Source organism: Miscanthus floridulus, chromosome 6 (assembly GCF_019320115.1).
Source record: "Miscanthus floridulus cultivar M001 chromosome 6, ASM1932011v1, whole genome shotgun sequence".
NCBI lineage: Eukaryota > Viridiplantae > Streptophyta > Magnoliopsida > Poales > Poaceae > Miscanthus > Miscanthus floridulus.
The window spans coordinates 47,200,452-47,217,894 of record NC_089585.1 but is presented as its reverse complement, the minus strand read 5'-3'; the positions used below and the strand labels follow the sequence as shown (position 1 = coordinate 47,217,894).

The following is a 17,443-nucleotide window of genomic DNA, read 5'->3' as shown; positions in this document are numbered from 1 at the left end:
CACAGACACAGAGCTTTGCACTCTTTACTTCATTGTGAACGTGAAGCGAGCATACAACAATAGATCGAAACCCAATGAGGCATCCACTCTTCACCATCTTATTAGTTGCTCTATCCTTGCTGTCAGTGTCAGCGATGGTAGCCCAAGACCGGCAGGAAGGCGACCGGGTGGGTTTCCTCCCGGGGCAGCCGAGAAGCCCTGCTGTGTCACAGTTCGCCGGGTACGTCACCGTGAATGAGCACAACGGGAGGGCGCTCTTCTACTGGCTCTTTGAGGCTCAGACGTCACCGGCTCAAAAACCTCTCGTGCTCTGGCTCAATGGAGGTTGTTAATAAGAATTGATTAATGTTCAGCTTTCTGTTGGTTCTTTCTTGTGCTTTTGCCTTTATTTGGCGCTGTAGTTCGCGATACACGTCGACCACGGATGTTGTTCAACCAAACGTCCTCAGACCTTAATATATAGCCTTGCTTAGTTATGGTCATTTTTTTCTACTGCAAAAGTTGATTGGTATTCTTAAACCTTTGTGTTCTTTAATTTCTCTAACATTTTCCATGCAGTTCGATATTTTCTTGCACTGTGATCCTCTAACATAACCTTTTTCAATCAATTTTCAGGTCCCGGTTGCTCATCTGTAGGCTATGGAGCAGCTTCTGAGCTGGGGCCTCTCTTGGTCAATAGCAACGGAACTGGTTTGGAGTTCAACAAATTTGCATGGAATAAAGGTTTACTTCTCTATCTCCTTGCTCTCTGCTACTTGAATGGTGTCGTGTTCATCTTCTGGTCACATCATAGGGTCATAAGGCTTTATTGAACCTCCGGGTGCGCCACCGCACGCTCCTGTCTATGTTGAACTGTTAATTGGTTGGGTCATCACTCTGACCAAATTGGCTCAACATAGCATCCTTGAACGGGCAGTGGTCAGTGGTGTTGAGTTGTTAGTTTGGTCGATCGATGTACGTGGTAGTTTTGTTGGAAGTGTAGCACATTCACACCCCTCCAGGAAAAAATATTATTGTATTCTCTTTTTAATAAAACTTGTGTTTTCAAAACTTTAAAAATACTTTTGTTTTCTCCAAATAAAAACTTATGGCAAAATTTCACCTTCTGAATAAAAAACGCATATAGTTGATGCCTCACCATGTTTTACATAACCACCCCACCTTGTCTTTTAAATCGCAATTAATTTCAGTTCTTATTTTTCTACATTAGCATGCAACTCAGTTTTATAACACCTGATGACCTGAGCTCCTAGAGAAACAGGGGTGCACCGAACTTGTTTTTACCCACAATTTTTCTTTTGTCCACATTAGCACAGAGTTCGTGATGTTCAGAGTAGTTCAAATTTTTTTCCTGTTACTCATTTTTCGTTTGCTTGGTTGAAATTTCATTCAGAGGCCAATTTGCTGTTCTTGGAATCCCCCGTTGGTGTTGGCTTCTCATACACAAATACTTCTTCTGACCTAGACAACCTCGATGATCGCTTCGTCGGTATTAACCTTCACTTCGTATTATTTAACAAAAAGAAAGCTAATTAAACTCGTGCTGCTCTGTTTGTTGATTAAAACTTTAAAATGATGCAGCCAAAGATAGCTACACCTTCTTAGTGAACTGGTTCAACAGGTTTCCACAGTACAAGAGCCATGATTTCTACATATCAGGAGAGAGCTATGCAGGTAATATAATATAAGGAGGCAGACAGCTCCCTTTCTCCCAGCAAAGAAATTGCAAGATTGAATGAGGCCGAGGCCAAGGCCAAAATGAAAGGATACCGCCTTTCTATAGTGATCAGTAGTGTAAGCGTGCAAAATAGGATCGAATAAATTCTATCTTTCCACTGTCTATTATTCCCTGGTCAAAAAGGTTGTTAGCCTAAACTACATGCAGACCCTATTCCAAACAGTCCCACTACTGTTGTTAGGTGCGGAGCCAAGTTGACGGGAATTATTCTGTTCAAAAATACGATTGACTTGTCGGAATATAATCAGCTGAATGCATGCTTCTTTTAATTTTGTAGAAAATTAATGCTTCTTTTAATTTGTTGTTACTGAAAAGGAAAAAAACAAATAATGATATTAGGCTGACATGGTAGGAAAAGTAGTGTGTGCAATAAGACAACAAAATATATGGGGAAAAGTATTAGTTTTCAAGTATGGTGGTTATCCTACTGGCCAAGCACAAGAAAATTGAGGGTCTATGCGGTAAGCAACAACCACCAATATATGTGTGAAACATATGTGATAGCATTTTTATGATTAAGAAACTGACCAACTTTGATGCAACAGGGCATTATGTTCCACAGCTTGCAGAAGTGGTGTATGAGCACAACAAGCACCTTGAAGCGAATCAGCAAATCCATTTGAAAGGATTTATTGTAAGTGATTAGAAACCACACGTCCATCTCACTCTTTTACTTCAGGTGAAATATTAAATTTATGGCAGTTATTTTCATTTCAAATCATTGTGCTATGTATCATATTGTATTGCAGAGATTGTAGGTGCAAGTTTTGTTCAAGTGCATTGATTCTTTGTTTTTTTTTTTTACATTGATTACTGCTTTTTTCCTTGCTCCAACAAGTAATAAGGTATGAAAGAGCTGAGAACTAAAATTTACCTACATACACTTGATAGGTCGGCAATGCAGAGACTGATGATTACTATGACTACACGGGAATAGTCGAGTTCGCTTGGAGCCATTCAGTCATCTCAGATCAATTTTACGAGCGAGTAAAAAATGTTTGTGACTTCAAGCTCTCACCCACTTCCACAGAATGTGGTCATGTAATGGACCTTCTATACCACACGTACAATGAGATTGACATCTACAACGTGTACGCACCCAAGTGCAACACAGATGGATCAGCACTGTCGTCGTCGTCGTCTAGTTCTGACAGCAGCGCGGTAGAAAAGGAAGCCAAGGTAAGTGAGGTGTTCATTAACTCATGCTGATACATTAGCAGGTACAGCAACTAGAGGAAATGTATTGTAGTTAGGAACTGAAGATAAACTGGATGCAAATTTTAGAACAAGTCCAAGAGACGATTGAGGATGTACTCAGGATACGATCCGTGCTACTCCAACTACATTGAAGCTTACTTCAACAGGATGGATGTTCAGAAATCACTTAATGCTAATACCAGTGGACGGATCAAGGACAGAACATGGAGTCTTTGCAGGTGACATAATAATATAAAAGCATTATTATTACTTTCCTTGAGATGCATGCCCTACTAATCAGATAGAATATGCCGTACAATTTGTTTCAGTGATCCAATTTTTGACTTCTACGACATGGAGGTCTTTTCTGTTCTTCCTATTTACTCCAAGCTTATTAAGGCTGGACTAAGAATTTGGGTCTACAGGTAATATATGCAGTTCACCTGCTTGCTTTATGCATGGAACAACATAACTTGGATAGATTATTCCCTCTATCCGGCCCAAAGTATAAGAATTTCTGAAAAGATTAGGATAGATTAGGCAACAAGGGAATACTAATATACTATGGCTACTGCTTCCAAACTGACTATAACCGGCAGTGGACAAGCAGGGCATCATTGCCTATTCCAAACCGGTAGTGATAATGGGTTCAAGCACATATAGGCACTAATAGTTACAAAAAGAAAGTGTGTTTCTCATAATTCAGACCAATGACATACAGCCTCATCCATAGCCTTCTTTATTATCTCAACTACGCAACAACTCGTGACTATATAACCGACGCTATTATCTTAACTACACATTTATGGATCTTGTATTGTATATATTTGACACTTTAAATAATCTCAAATAAAAAAAAACAACTACAAAGTTGTAGATCTCTTCGGCTATTATAATTTGGATGTTGATTTTGTCTCCATTCAAAATTATTTAATATCATTAAATATTTGGGATACCACAGTACCCACAGGAACCTACAAGTATATGTATGTTTTGTAGCAGTGCTTATTAAACATCCGGGACCACTCTTATTTGGCTTAATTGTGGCCCAATGATGGGGCTAATCTTGTTTGCGACTAATTGGCTTAACTAGTCTATCAATTTCTACTACTACTTAGGCTAGAATCTTTGTAGTTTCTTCATCATATCTATAGTTTCTCTTCTTATGCATGATCTCTATGTTTTTATTTAAATATTTTTTCATTGAAACTTTAGATTAAATTACAGTGGCTCTTCTTTGCATGCTTTGCCTTTGTCATAACATAGATCTAGATTTGAATTTTAATTTTTTGATTTATGAGTTCCTACAAAATATTTATCTGTATATGTATATTTTAATAAAAACTCATTTTGTACTTTATTAAGAATAAGGATCATAGCTTATAGACTGCACCCTTAATTACCACAATGGCATAAAAACGTCATTTAAGCCTACACAATGGCGCTCAAGATTGTAGAACAATGCTAACCTCAAAAGAATATTTGATATTTAAGTCTAAAAATGATTGTGTAATCCAAATTGAATCTGAAAAACCAGGGCACCTTTTGGTTTGAACTAACCTCCTCCGTTACTCAAGATATTTATTAATTTCCTCTATCAAAGAATTATATATGTAATATTGTTTTTTAACAAAAATAGAGTTCTTACAAATATACTATTAATATAGATAAATAATGATTTTTTTTGTAAAAAAAATATATTTATCTAAAGTAATAACTTACAAAGTTTATTATTATTATGGAATATATTTCAAATGAAATGTTAGTGCCATTAGTATATAAGTCATTATTGCTAAAACATAAGTATATGTATTTGTTGCTCATGTATGCATGTATATTTGATCTATATAATGGCGCATTGTGTACATTTAAGTTAGTTTTTATCTATTACTAGTGATACAAGTGGGTAACTTAGAAATATATAGGCATACCTTATGACTATTTAAAACCTTTTTTTCCATAATATCATATAAAAATATGTTGCTAATTTAGATTAGATTTGAGATAATATTTAGTTTACTTACTAATTGTGATATGGGTAATTTAGTTACAAGTTTAGGTTACTTTAGAATATGCTTTATAATATGAGAGTTGGGTACTTTGGACACTGATTTAGGGATTCCATTTTGTTTTTTTCATAATGGTAAATAATGTCAGTAAATCTTTAGAAAATAAAATAGATCTCTATTATTGTCCATGGTGATTAGAGTCTACAATTGATGGCCAGGTCTCTCTTATTTTTATGAGAACTTCTACAATTTATCCTTTTTCAATGCATCGTGAGAATTAACATGGGAATGCGCTGTTAGAGACCTCCAGTTAGTAATATTGAGATTGAGATTGCTAGACGATAACACTCTTGGTCGGGATAAAATTAACTTGTAGCATGTTGCGAGGATTAGCTTATGTAGGGTTGGGTTCTCAAATGTCTTTATATTTGGGATAAAATTTAAACGCTAGAAGTCCTTGTATTTTGGATGCATGGATGAAGTCCTAACTGCTAGACATGCACTTGGGGCCTGTTTTTGTGCATGTTTGGATATTGATCAAATTAAATTCATTATAGTTACTCTTTTACAGCGGAGATGTGGATGGCAGGGTTCCGGTTATTGGATCCCGCTACTGGGTAGACGCACTTGGGCTTCCTATGAAGTCACAGTGGCAACCATGGTATCTAAAAAATCAGGTCGGCCACCCTACTACAAGCCCAAAACTTTCCATATTTATTCATTTAATATTTTTCATGTAAGCTGAAAACTGCATTTCAGAGTTCATGCATTGGTCATTGGTATTGAAAGGATGCTAAAGAAACTCATTACAGGTTGCTGGAAGGTATGTTGAGTATGAAGGGCTGACCATGGCCACTGTCAGAGGAGCAGGTCATACAGTTCCTCAAGATAAGCCAGCAGAGGCACTTGTGCTAATCAAATCCTTCCTTTCCGACACACAACTTCCGGCAAAAAATAACTGAGGGCTGCTACCAGAATGATATATGCTGAATAAGTAAGAAGGGATAACCGGTATTAAGATTGATGTAACCAGTATCCAGTTGAGTATGGCTCTATTTGTAACCAACCCAATTCATGCAGCAACTGGAAATGAAATGCTTACTAATTAGCTCGTGTGTGGCGCACATAAGTTGTCCAATCCTTGAGATTTTGTTTTTGAAATAAAAATAACCCTCATCACAACCCTAAACACTCTTGTCATCTGTGTGTGGGAAGCTGTTTGCCCTGAAGGAATGTGTCGATAAGTGCGAGACCTTCTGAAGGTTTGTTGAGGGGCACCAAATGACCAGCTCCTCTGATTGTCACCATTGTCATGCCATGGTACTCCACAAATCTTCCCGCGACCTACAATATTGTACATGTCCTCCACATTAATGGTACCATAATACAAAACTGACAACAGTATCAAAGGTAACAGTTGGAAAATAGTCAGAACTCCTGACCTGTTTGTTCAGGTACCAAGGTTGCCACTGTGTCTTAACAGGCAGGCCCAGGGCTTCCACACAATACCGCGATCCGATCACTGGGACCCTACCATCTGCATCCCCACTGCATGGAGGATTAGACTCAATTATCATTGAGTCGCCAACACTGATAAAATCTACTCTAAAGGCTTAAGCTACCGGAGATCACAAGTACAGTATTATGTTTCAGAAAGGTTCAGCAAGTGTTTTCCAAGAGTAAAATATCTGTACATGGATAAGTAAGAACAGGGTATATTCTGTAACAATAGGAGGACTGAGAAATGATTAAGAGGAATCATATTCATACCTGTAGAGCCAGACCCTCAATCCTGCTTTGATAAGCTTAGAGTAGATTGGTAAGATGGAAAGTACCGAAAAATTGTATGACCCTAAAATTGAATCACTGCATGGTACATGAAAATAAAAGTAAGTCAAATTCACATTCATGTCTAACTCTGCCTAATTTTTCCTAATAAATTATAAAGTTTAACCATGCCAATGTTTCCCTAATTACTACTTTGTTCAGTTTTCAATGAAATATAAGCACTATGTAAAGACATTCGTCACAACAAATTGAGGGTGATTCACCTGCAAACTTGCCATTTTCGAGTTCCAATGACATTTGCATGGAATGCTCTCTGCACATCTGCGTTATTGAAGTACTTTTCAGCATACGAAGAATAGCATGGGTCATATCCCGAGAACATCCTAATCCTTCTCCTGAAACGTTCCTACCATGTAAGAAAAAGCGTCAGGAGTTCAGAACAGAGCATATACTTTGAGCTAACTGTTGCTCACCTGATCGTTAGCTACGAATTCTTGATCAACAGCAAGTGCAGCTGATGACGGAGGAAGATTGCATCTGGGTGCGTAGATGTTGTAAATGTCAATCTCTTGGTACTGGCTGAACACAGTGTTCATGGCTTTATCACAATCATCGGTCCAGTTTGAGATCCTGAAATCACAGACCTTCTTGATGCGATCGTAAACTTCATCTGACACTACTGAGTGGCTCCAAGCATATTCAGCCAGCCCCTTCGAGTCGTAGTAATCGTCAGTTAGTGGATTACCGACCTACAATGGGACAATCCAATTGTTACAACATGTAACGCTTTGAAATTATTTTGTAAGCATCACAGAACATTTTTCCTACTAGAACTTTACATTTCTATGAACTGTTTCATGAAAGTGGAGCACAATTATAGTTACAGTCTTACAGAGAAGTGGCAGTGCCCTTTTTTTTGGTAATTTTTACAGATACAAGTACATTTTCAAGAAATAGATAATGTTTCTCACATGTAAAGCATAAATAAAATTGCTATTCACTTCTTAGCTACCTTGTCACTATCAGCTAATTGTCAAATAGAAGGAGAAGGCTAGATTCGGTAGTCAAAGGATTCTTTCTTTAGATTCTCACCATGAAACCTTTAAGGTTGATGTATGTGTTGCTCTTGCCTTTGTTCCTGTCATAGACAAGTTCAGCAAGCTGTGGCACATAGTGACCTGCATTCATTCAAGATTCTTTTTGAGTGATGCGCAGAGGAAAAGGAATTGTTTTGCTCCACGAATTTGTGCACTATCAAAGATACCATGGCCAGTGGACATTCCCGTAATGCCATACAACCTATAAAGGCCTAATGACGTGGTATGAAGAAACCTTAAATTCCTGTGTCTTTATAGAAAGAAGGCATGGAATCTGAAACCTGCGGTAATGAAGTTTTTACTTTGGGAAAATGAGATGTCACACTAAAGTAGAATGCTAAATGTACACAGTGCACTTTTACCCACCATTAACATTTTGTAAACTGGAAGAGATTCTGTAGGAAGAGATTCATATGCTTGAACATAAAACTAATTTTACGCCTTCCTTTCCTGGACCTTATCAGTAGTGATCAAAATTTGGACTTGTAAAAGACACGTATAGCCGAACTTTCAGCGTCAGAACAGTTTCCAGATTTTAATCAGTAGGAATACTGGAATGTAGAATTTCAAGGGTTGCCACGTTTTAACTTAACACTAGAGACCATGGTTCCGAGGGCAACTATGTTTTCTTACGTGAAAAATAATACACCACATTGTTCTTTGTTGACAATCACAAAACAACTATTAGTATTTGGTATGGTAAGCCCATGTCAAGAATTACCTTTTTTTGGATAAAGGAATGTCATGAATTACCTGCATAGCTCTCCCCGGAGATATAAAATTCGCGGCCCTTGTACTGCGGAAACCTCTTGAGCCAATTTACTAGGAAGCTGTATGCATCTTCAGCTACAAAACAAAAAAAAAATGACACCACACGCACACATCTTAAACATTTTGAAAACAATGACGAAGCAAAGACAAACTCCCTAAAGAATACTGGAAGTACCTACGAAAGCATCATCCAGTTTGGTGAGGTCAGAGGATGTGTTGGTGTAGGAGAAGCCAACCCCAACAGGAGACTCCAGGAAGAGCAAGTTGGCCTCTGGCAAGAGCAATAAAAGGTACTTATCAGTTTTGCTTGGTTATATTGCAGTGATCTTTTGCCATCTAAAAATGAAAAAGTTGGTGCAGGCACCTCTGTTCCACGCAAATTTGTTAAACTCAAGCCCTGCCCCGTGTCTGGTGACTCTGAGAGGCCCCAACTCAGAAGCAGCTCCGTATCCCAACTGATGAGCAACCAGGTCCTGCATGTTATGCAGAAATATAGTTTGTACATTAACTTTTCCTGAAGAATGCAGAGAACTGCAAGCACAATAAGATAATTTGCACAAAACATTCGTAGGACAGGCCAAGGTCCAGAGCACTGCTAGTATTCCTGATCAATGACCCCTGCACATTGCAGGTTACTACCATTGCAGAGCATGAGCTAACTACTTACAGTGAACTAGACACAAGGAATACATCGATTGATCTGTCATTCAGTTGTGCATGCTCTGAATTCCTGTCCTCGTGGAAAATTGAACATCAGAAACTAAAAAAGTAAAGAAAGAAAATAAAAAAAACTAGCTGAAGGCAAGCAAGAACCTCCATTGAGCCAGAGCAGGAGAGGCTTGTGCGCGGGCGACGTCTGAGCCTCGAAGAACCAGTAGAAGAGCGCCCTCCCGTTGTGCTTCATTCAGCGGTGACGTACCCGGCGAACTGCGACACCGGAGGGCTCCTCGGCTGCCCGGGGAGGCAACGCCACCCGGTCGCCCTCCTGCTCGCTGTAACTGTAACCCACCGTCGCCGCGTAGCAGCACCAGCACGAGCTCTGGAAGAGGACGAGGAGGAGAACAGCAAAGCTGAGCTGCTGGCGCTTGGACGAGGACGTCCGGGCAAGAAGACGCCCTGACATTGTCGCCATCCGAATCCGAGTATGCTGAGACCGTGGTCTGTGCTCAGCAGCAGTCGATACAGGGCCAAGAAGAGAAGGCGAGCGAGAGGATGACAGATCGAGAGGCACGTGCACCGCGACTGTGCAAGGGATCAGAGAACGGGCAGGCTTCAGGTTCTCGCAGTCTAGCAAGCAGGCCAAGGTCAGGGCTCACAGCTAAGCGGCTCGAAGCGTGTGACAGTGAGATCATGTGAAGCGGATGGCGCCTGCCATTGGAGGTGGGGATCGGCATCGGAAGGATCACGGCACGGATTGGCGGATTGCTGGGTGGTGGTGGCGCATGTGAAGGCCGGCCGGATAACGATTTTTATTTGCTGCCGCTGCTGCACTCTAGCCGAGGGCATCTTCTGCTGACGGCTGCCTGCATCTGCGTGACCTTATATTATCCGAGTAGGTGTAAAAGTATCCTTTAAATGGTCGCAACTCGCAAGGATCAAGATTTGGTTTCTTCATTTGATTGGGGGCGGCGTTCTTGGCTTGGCTTGGCAGCTAGCCGGCTCGACGACGACGACTTTGGTAGGCACTACAGAAACTGAAGTACTGAACGTGCCAGAAAGAAATCTGCAGCGGCGCCACATGGCCCATGGACGTCTTCCTTTGGGTCTGGTCATGGGCTACGGCCTATAATTCGATTTTGTTTCCATTGGGCCTCACCTGGAGCTAATGCACCAATATTCTCATAGAGTGTTGCTTTGTATGAGGCCAAGTATATGGCAATGATTCTATTAACTAACTTGTGCCAAAATCCTTTGCTCCAAAGGTGTCACACCCAATTTTAAGGATAAAATGGGGTGCAAAACCTTATGTGCGCCCAGGGATCAGTCACACACATAAGCCGACAAAATTATGAATAGTATCATCACCAATGTTTATTACATCACGAATAAGACAGAGTTATTACATAAGTATAGCGGAAAATAATAAAAAGATCTATCGCGGAAGCTCCAATTCACAGGGACGTCGACTGGTTGACCACAAGTCTAGTAGTCTTCAGGGAAATCATCATTCTCAGGGTCATCTGTTACCCATTCGGGATTTTTAACCAAATAGTGAAAATAAACAAGCGTAAGTACATGTCGTACTTAACAAGTGTAACACGGGGTTCATTAGGCTCAAAAGGCTAGACACAGGCTTAACAGCGGTCAGCTTTTAGTTGTCACAATTTTAGCTTATGAGTAGCATCAAGGTGTTTCAATTCCCAAAGTAGAACACATGATCAAATGTAAACATGAGTAATGAATAGCATAAACAGATATTACTTAGTGATCATCTATTCCATAAATGTTCCAAGGCCGCTCGTGACCGAGAGCACGGCTCATATACCAGTTTTACACTCTGCAGAGGTTGTACACTTTCACTGTGAGTCGTGATTCCCATATGCCCGGGTTTATAACTCCTAAAACACTCCCAAGGTGAGCAGGCAGGGGTCACTATGAAGCCTTTTAAAGGTTCATCTAACAAGTTAGGGCCATTAGATTCACTCGGCAAACAGATATAGAGCCCCCCTTCCCGATGGCACATTGACACGCAGCCTATACACATAAGGCCAGAGGCCGCTCTATACCCGATTCGACAAGCCATTGCTTTGTACGAGGCCAAGTATATGGCAATGATTCTATTAACTAACTTGTGCCAAAATCTTTCTCAAAAAAAAAACTTGTGCCAAAATCCTTTGCTCCAAAGGTGTCACACCCAATTTTAAGGATAAAATGGGGTGCAAAACCTTATGTGCGCCCAGGGATCAGTCACACACATAAGTCGACAAATTATAAATAGTATCATCACCAATGTTTATTACATCACGAATAAGACAGAGTTATTACATAAGTATAGCGGAAAATAATGAAAAGATCTATCGCGGAAGCTCCAATTCATAGGGACGTCGACTGGTTGACCACAAGTCTAGTAGTCCTCAGGGAAATCATCATTCTCAGGGTCATCTGTTACCCATCCAGGATTTTTATCCAAATAGTGAAAATAAACAAGCGTAAGTACATGTCGTACTTAACAAGTGTAACACGGGGTTCATGAGGCTCAAAAGGCTAGACACAGGCTTAACAGCGGTTAGCTTTTAGTTGTCACAATTTTAGCTTATGAGTAGCATCAAGGTGTTTCAGTTCCCAAAGTAGAACACATGATCAAATGTAAACATGAGTAATGAATAGCATAAACAGATATTACTTAGTGATCATCTATTCCATAAATGTTCCAAGGCCGCTCGTGACCGAGAGCACGGCTGATATACCAGTTTTACACTCTGCAGAGGTTGTACACTTTCACTGTGAGTTGTGATTCCCATATGCCCGGGTTTATAACTCCCAAAACACTCCCAAGGTGAGCAGGCAGGGGTCACTATGAAGCCTTTCAAAGGTTCATCTAACAAGTTGGGGCCATTAGATTCACTTGGTAAACAGATATAGAGCCCCCCTTCCCGATGGCACATTGACACGCAGCCTAAACACATAAGGCCAGAGGCCGCTCTATACCCGATTCGACAAGCCATTCTTACGCCAATAAAGGTAACCACTAACAAGCTAGAAAAGGTCCTTATACTGAGCTAAAGCCAGAGCCATGTAGCTCTCACAGCTGTACTGTAAGTCCCGGATGATCACTTACAGATAAGTCCTTAGGGAGAGCAATTTGAAGCATTTAGAAAGTAGCTAAACACTCCAGCCCCCTGTTTCCATGTTGCTAAAAAGTCACATTTTATGTTTATTGCATATACCATTAGTCAAGTTACAAGATCATGGTTTAACTGAGCTCTAGCAAAGCTACCCATATGCATAACCCATAGGTGACAAGGCAATAGTCCAATTCTAGGAAATTCCTAACAAGAAGACACATGCAACATGGATTTAATGAATTAAAGTGAATAGGTAACAAGGATGATCCCATGCTATACTTGCCTTGAGCAACGTACTCCTGCTGGTCTTGCTCGTCAAAGTCGTACCCTTGATCTTCCAAGAACTGCTCACCGTCTATACTCAATAACCACAGCAACATACAAGCATCCAGGAGCAATCATACAAAGCAAACAAGGCTACAGATTAGAACAGTACACCAACAGCAAAGAATCAACGTGAAAAGTTTGGAAAACGAATCTACGTCTCGCTATGAACACACAGATGCGAAGATCACAAAAATCGGATCTAAAACGGAAAAGTTATAGTTTAAACAAGATTTCCTATAGACAAATAATAGATTAGATCTAAGCTCGATTTATAAAAGTTGGAAACCTACTTTACAGTAGCGTAAACGTGTAGATTACTTAATTACGAACCCAACGCAACTTGAACGGATCTAATCGGAGTTAAAACAAAGATTTTACGGTTAAAACAAATTGAATGGCAAATCTATAAATAATTGAAAACGTATTTCAGCCCATCCGAAAGAAAATACGCTTTCGAAAGAAAGAAACATAAATTGTAAAATGCGCAAAGGACCGCGGGTTGAATCTAGAATATTTATAAGGGCGTATTTGAAACATAGGCAGCAAAAGGATATCTTCTTTTATGAGCCGTCGGATTAGAAACCGACGGATGAGAATCGATCCAGCAGAAATAAAAAAGAAATCGTCGGCACAGTACCGACGGCGGCTGGAATCACGGCGGCGCCATGGCTAGCTTCGGGAGCTTGCGGTACACGGCTTCTAGGGCACGTTTTAACGAAAGAAAAGTATAGGGAGAGAGAGAAAGGAACGACGAACTCACCGGACCCAAAATGGAGGACCGGGAACCAACAATGGCAGCGGGGTCCTTGACAAACGGCGGCGGTACTCCAAGCTCACGGCGGCTGCAACTTGCGGGGTGAAGAACCGGGCGGTAGATAGAATAGGGAGGCGGCATAGGCGGCTATTTATGGGGCGGGGTTCCTTAGGCGGCACGGCATCCAGGAGAGCGTGGCCGAGGCGGAGTCTTGCGATGGCACCGGTGCGGAGATGGTGTCCGGCTCAGTTACGATGCGAGGAAGAAGAGCCTGACCAGTGGGCCCGGCTGGTCAGCGGCGGGGAAAGGCGCGGTCAGCGGGAGCGGCTGGGCCGAGCGATGCAGCGCGGGAGGGCCGCGCGTTGCTAGGCTGCGCGAGCTGGGCTAGCTCTAGAGCAAAGCTGAGCGGGCCTCAGCGGGTAAGAAGCAAAGCAGGCCGGCGCGGGGAAGAGAAGGCCACAGCGGCAACAGCAGGCCTTTGGGCCAAAATGAAGGAGGAGAAGAAAGTTATTATTTTCTTTTTCGAATTTTTCTTCAAAGCAAGTTCAAAATGCAATTTCAACTCAATTCGAAATCCGACTTCAAACCAAGCAATCCAAAATAGTATGCAGTGGCATGTATGCACATTCATGGTTGTCGACCTATATTTGATTTTATTCCTAATAAAATTATTATTTCCTAAATTCAAATGCCCATAAAATGCTTAACAAATCAATTTCCCCTATTTTAAAAAATGTTGTAAAATTTAGGGTGATACAATTCTACCCTCCTTAAAATGAATCTCGTCCTCAAGATTCAGACGATGCTTACTCAAATAACTGTGGATATGTTTTCCTCAGATCCTCTTCTCTTTCCCAAGTAGCCTCATCTACTGTATACCGATTCCACTGAACCTTGCACATCTTTATGACTCGGCTCCTTGTAACTCTTTCTGCCGTCTCCAAAATTCTTACCGGAAACTCCTCATATGTGAGATCTTCCTTAACTATAAGCTCCTCTAACGGTATCTGTTCCTCAGGTACACGTGAACACTTCTTTAGCTGAGACACATGGAACACATCGTGTACACCTGACAAACTCTCAGGCAATTCCAAGTGATAAGCTACCTCTCCACGTCTCTCTAGAATCTTGAAAGGTCCAATATACCTTGGTGCTAACTTTCCTTTCATGTTAAACCTTCTCACACTTCTCATAGGTGATACCTTCAAGTACACATAATCACCTACTTCAAAAACCAATTCTCTTCTTCTAGTGTCGGCATAGCTCTTTTGTCGAGACTGAGCCACTCTCAAGTTATCCCTGATCATCCTTACTTGCTCTTCTGCGTCTCTCAAAACATCTGGTCTAAACACTTGAGTTTCTCCTGTTTGATTCCAAAACAACGGGGTCCTACACTTTCGTCCATACAAAGCTTCGAAAGGTGCCATATTGAGACTTTTCTGATAACTGTTGTTGTACGAGAACTCTGCATAAGGCAAACTCTTGTCCCAACTTGTACCATACTGCAACGCACAAGCTCTCAACATATCCTCCAATATCTGATTAATTCTCTCAGTTTGCCCATCCGTCTGAGGATGATATGCTGTACTAAAATTCAACTTGGTTCCTAACGAACTATGTACTTGCTGCCAAAAATGAGATGTAAATTGGGTACCTCAATCAGACACAATTTTCTTAGGAACCCCATGTAGACAAACTATTCTCTCCATGTATAGCGCAGCCAATTGGGGTCCAGTATAGGTAGTCTTAACCGGTAAGAAGTGGGCAACCTTAGTCAGCCGATCTACTATTACCCAGATTGAATCATATCCTCTCTGAGTACGTGGTAACCCAACTATAAAATCCATACCAACTTCTTCCCACTTCCACTCAGGTATCTTCATTGGTTGTAACAATCCTGTAGGTCTTTGATGTTCAGCCTTGACTCTCTGACAGGTATCACACAAAGCAACATATTCAGCAACATCTCTTTTGAGTCCGTACCACCAATACTTCTCTTTTAAATCCAAATACATCTTGGTACTTCCAGGATGAATAGAATAAGCAGACTCATAGGCCTCACAAAGAATTGCCTCTCGTATAGCCTTATCCTCAGGCACACACAACCTTTTCCCAAACCACAGAGTTCCATTGTCATCCATACTAAAACCTGGTGCCTTACCAATCACTATGTTTTCTGCTATCTCCTTCAACTTCGCATCCTGTAACTATCCCTTACGTATTTCTTGCTCCAATTTAGGCTCCAACACCAACTCCACTGCATTGGTAACAAAGCTTAAATTCAGTCGCTCAAATTCAGCACACAACTCACTTGACATCGATGTCACTTGCACCTCATTGATATAACTCTTCCTACTAAGAGCATCGACAACAACGTTCGCCTTCCTAGGATGATAGTGTACCTCCAAATTATAATCTTTGATCAACTCTAACCATCGACGCTGTCTCATATTCAGATCTGTCTAAGTGAAAATGTACTTCAGACTTTTGTGATCAATATAGATGTCACTCTTATGTCCAACGAGATAATGCATCCATATCTTCAAAGCATTAACCATTGCTGCTAGCTCCAAATCATGAGTAGGATAATTTAACTCATGCTTTCTCAACTACCGAGATGCATAAGCCACTACTCTACCTTCTTGCATAAGAACACATCCAAGTCCCTGACGAGATGCATCACAATAGATCGAAAAGCTTTTATTCATCACCAATGTTAAGGATAAAATGGGGTGCAAAACCTTATGTGCGCCCAGGGATCAGTCACACACATAAGCCGACAAATTATGAATAGTATCATCACCAATGTTTATTACATCACGAATAAGACAGAGTTATTACATAAGTATAGCGGAAAATAATGAAAAGATCTATTGCGGAAGCTCCAATTCACAGGAACGTCGACTGGTTGACCACAAGTCTAGTAGTCCTCAGGGAAATCATCATTCTCAGGGTCATCTGTTATCCATCCGGGATTTTTATCCAAATAGTGAAAATAAACAAGCGTAAGTACATGTCGTACTTAACAAGTGTAACAAGGGGTTCATGAGGCTCAAAAGGCTAGACACAGACTTAACAGCGGTCAGCTTTTAGTTGTCACAATTTTAGCTTATGAGTAGCATCAAGGTGTTTCAGTTCCCAAAGTAGAACACATGATCAAATGTAAACATGTGTAATGAATAGCATAAACAGATATTACTTAGTGATCATCTATTCCATAAATGTTCCAATGCCACTCGTGACCGAGAGCACAACTGATATACCAGTTTTACACTCTGCAGAGGTTGTACACTTTCACTGTGAGTCATGATTCCCATATGCCTAGGTTTATAACTCCCAAAACACTCCCAAGGTGAGCAGGCAGGGGTCACTATGAAGCCTTTTAAAGGTTCGTCTAACAAGTTAGGGCCATTAGATTCACTCGACAAACAGATATAGAGCCCCCCTTCCCGATGGCACATTGACACGCAGCCTATACACATAAGGCCAGAGGCCGCTCTATACCCGATTCGACAAGCCATTCTTACGCCAATAAAGATAACCACTAACAAGCTAGAAAAAGTCCTTATACTGAGCTAAAGCCAGAGCTATATAGCTCTCACAGCTGTACTATAAGTCCTGGATGATCACTTACAGATAAGTCCTTAGGGAGATGAATCTTAAGCATTTAGAAAGTAGTTAAACACTCCAGCCCCCTGTTTCCATGTTGCTAAAAGTCACATTTTATGTTTATTGCATATACCATTAGTCAAGTTACAAGATCATGGTTTAACTGAGCTCTAGCAAAGCTACCCATATGCATAACCCATAGGTGACAAGGCAATAGTCCAATTCTAGGAAATTCCTAACAAGAAGACACATGCAACATGGATTTAATGAATTAAAGTGAATAGGTAACAAGGATGATCCCATGCTATACTTGCCTTGAGCAACGTACTCCTGCTGGTCCTGCTCGTCAAAGTCGTACCCTTATCCTC

The 17,443-nt window shown here is 40.9% G+C and overlaps 1 protein-coding gene and 1 pseudogene across 1 annotated transcript; one reads left to right on the top strand and one right to left on the bottom strand.

Annotated features, from left to right (window-relative positions):
• LOC136458220 (serine carboxypeptidase-like 26) lies at positions 1 to 5,924 on the top strand. Its single transcript, XM_066458204.1, has 10 exons — positions 1 to 324; positions 616 to 723; positions 1,394 to 1,489; positions 1,582 to 1,674; positions 2,284 to 2,372; positions 2,630 to 2,917; positions 3,023 to 3,174; positions 3,265 to 3,360; positions 5,516 to 5,621; positions 5,757 to 5,924. The coding sequence occupies exons 1-10, from the start codon at positions 75 to 77 to the stop codon at positions 5,904 to 5,906; spliced, it is 1,428 nt and encodes a 475-aa protein (XP_066314301.1). The 5' UTR covers positions 1 to 74; the 3' UTR covers positions 5,907 to 5,924.
• Positions 5,925 to 5,958: 34 nt separating this feature from the next.
• LOC136458219 (serine carboxypeptidase-like 26) lies at positions 5,959 to 10,106 on the bottom strand (annotated as a pseudogene).
• Between the last annotated feature and the right edge of the window lie 7,337 nt (positions 10,107 to 17,443).

What these genes read in the sequence shown, in the direction of transcription:
- LOC136458220 (XM_066458204.1), top strand. Translation starts at nt 75, where the DNA reads ATGAGGCATCCACTCTTCACCATCTTATTAGTTGCTCTATCCTTGCTG. An exon ending in CTAAGAATTTGGGTCTACAG is followed by an intron (nt 3,361 to 5,515) that starts GTAATATATGCA and finishes ACTCTTTTACAG; the next exon opens with CGGAGATGTGGATGGCAGGG. An exon ending in CATGGTATCTAAAAAATCAG is followed by an intron (nt 5,622 to 5,756) that starts GTCGGCCACCCT and finishes AACTCATTACAG; the next exon opens with GTTGCTGGAAGGTATGTTGA.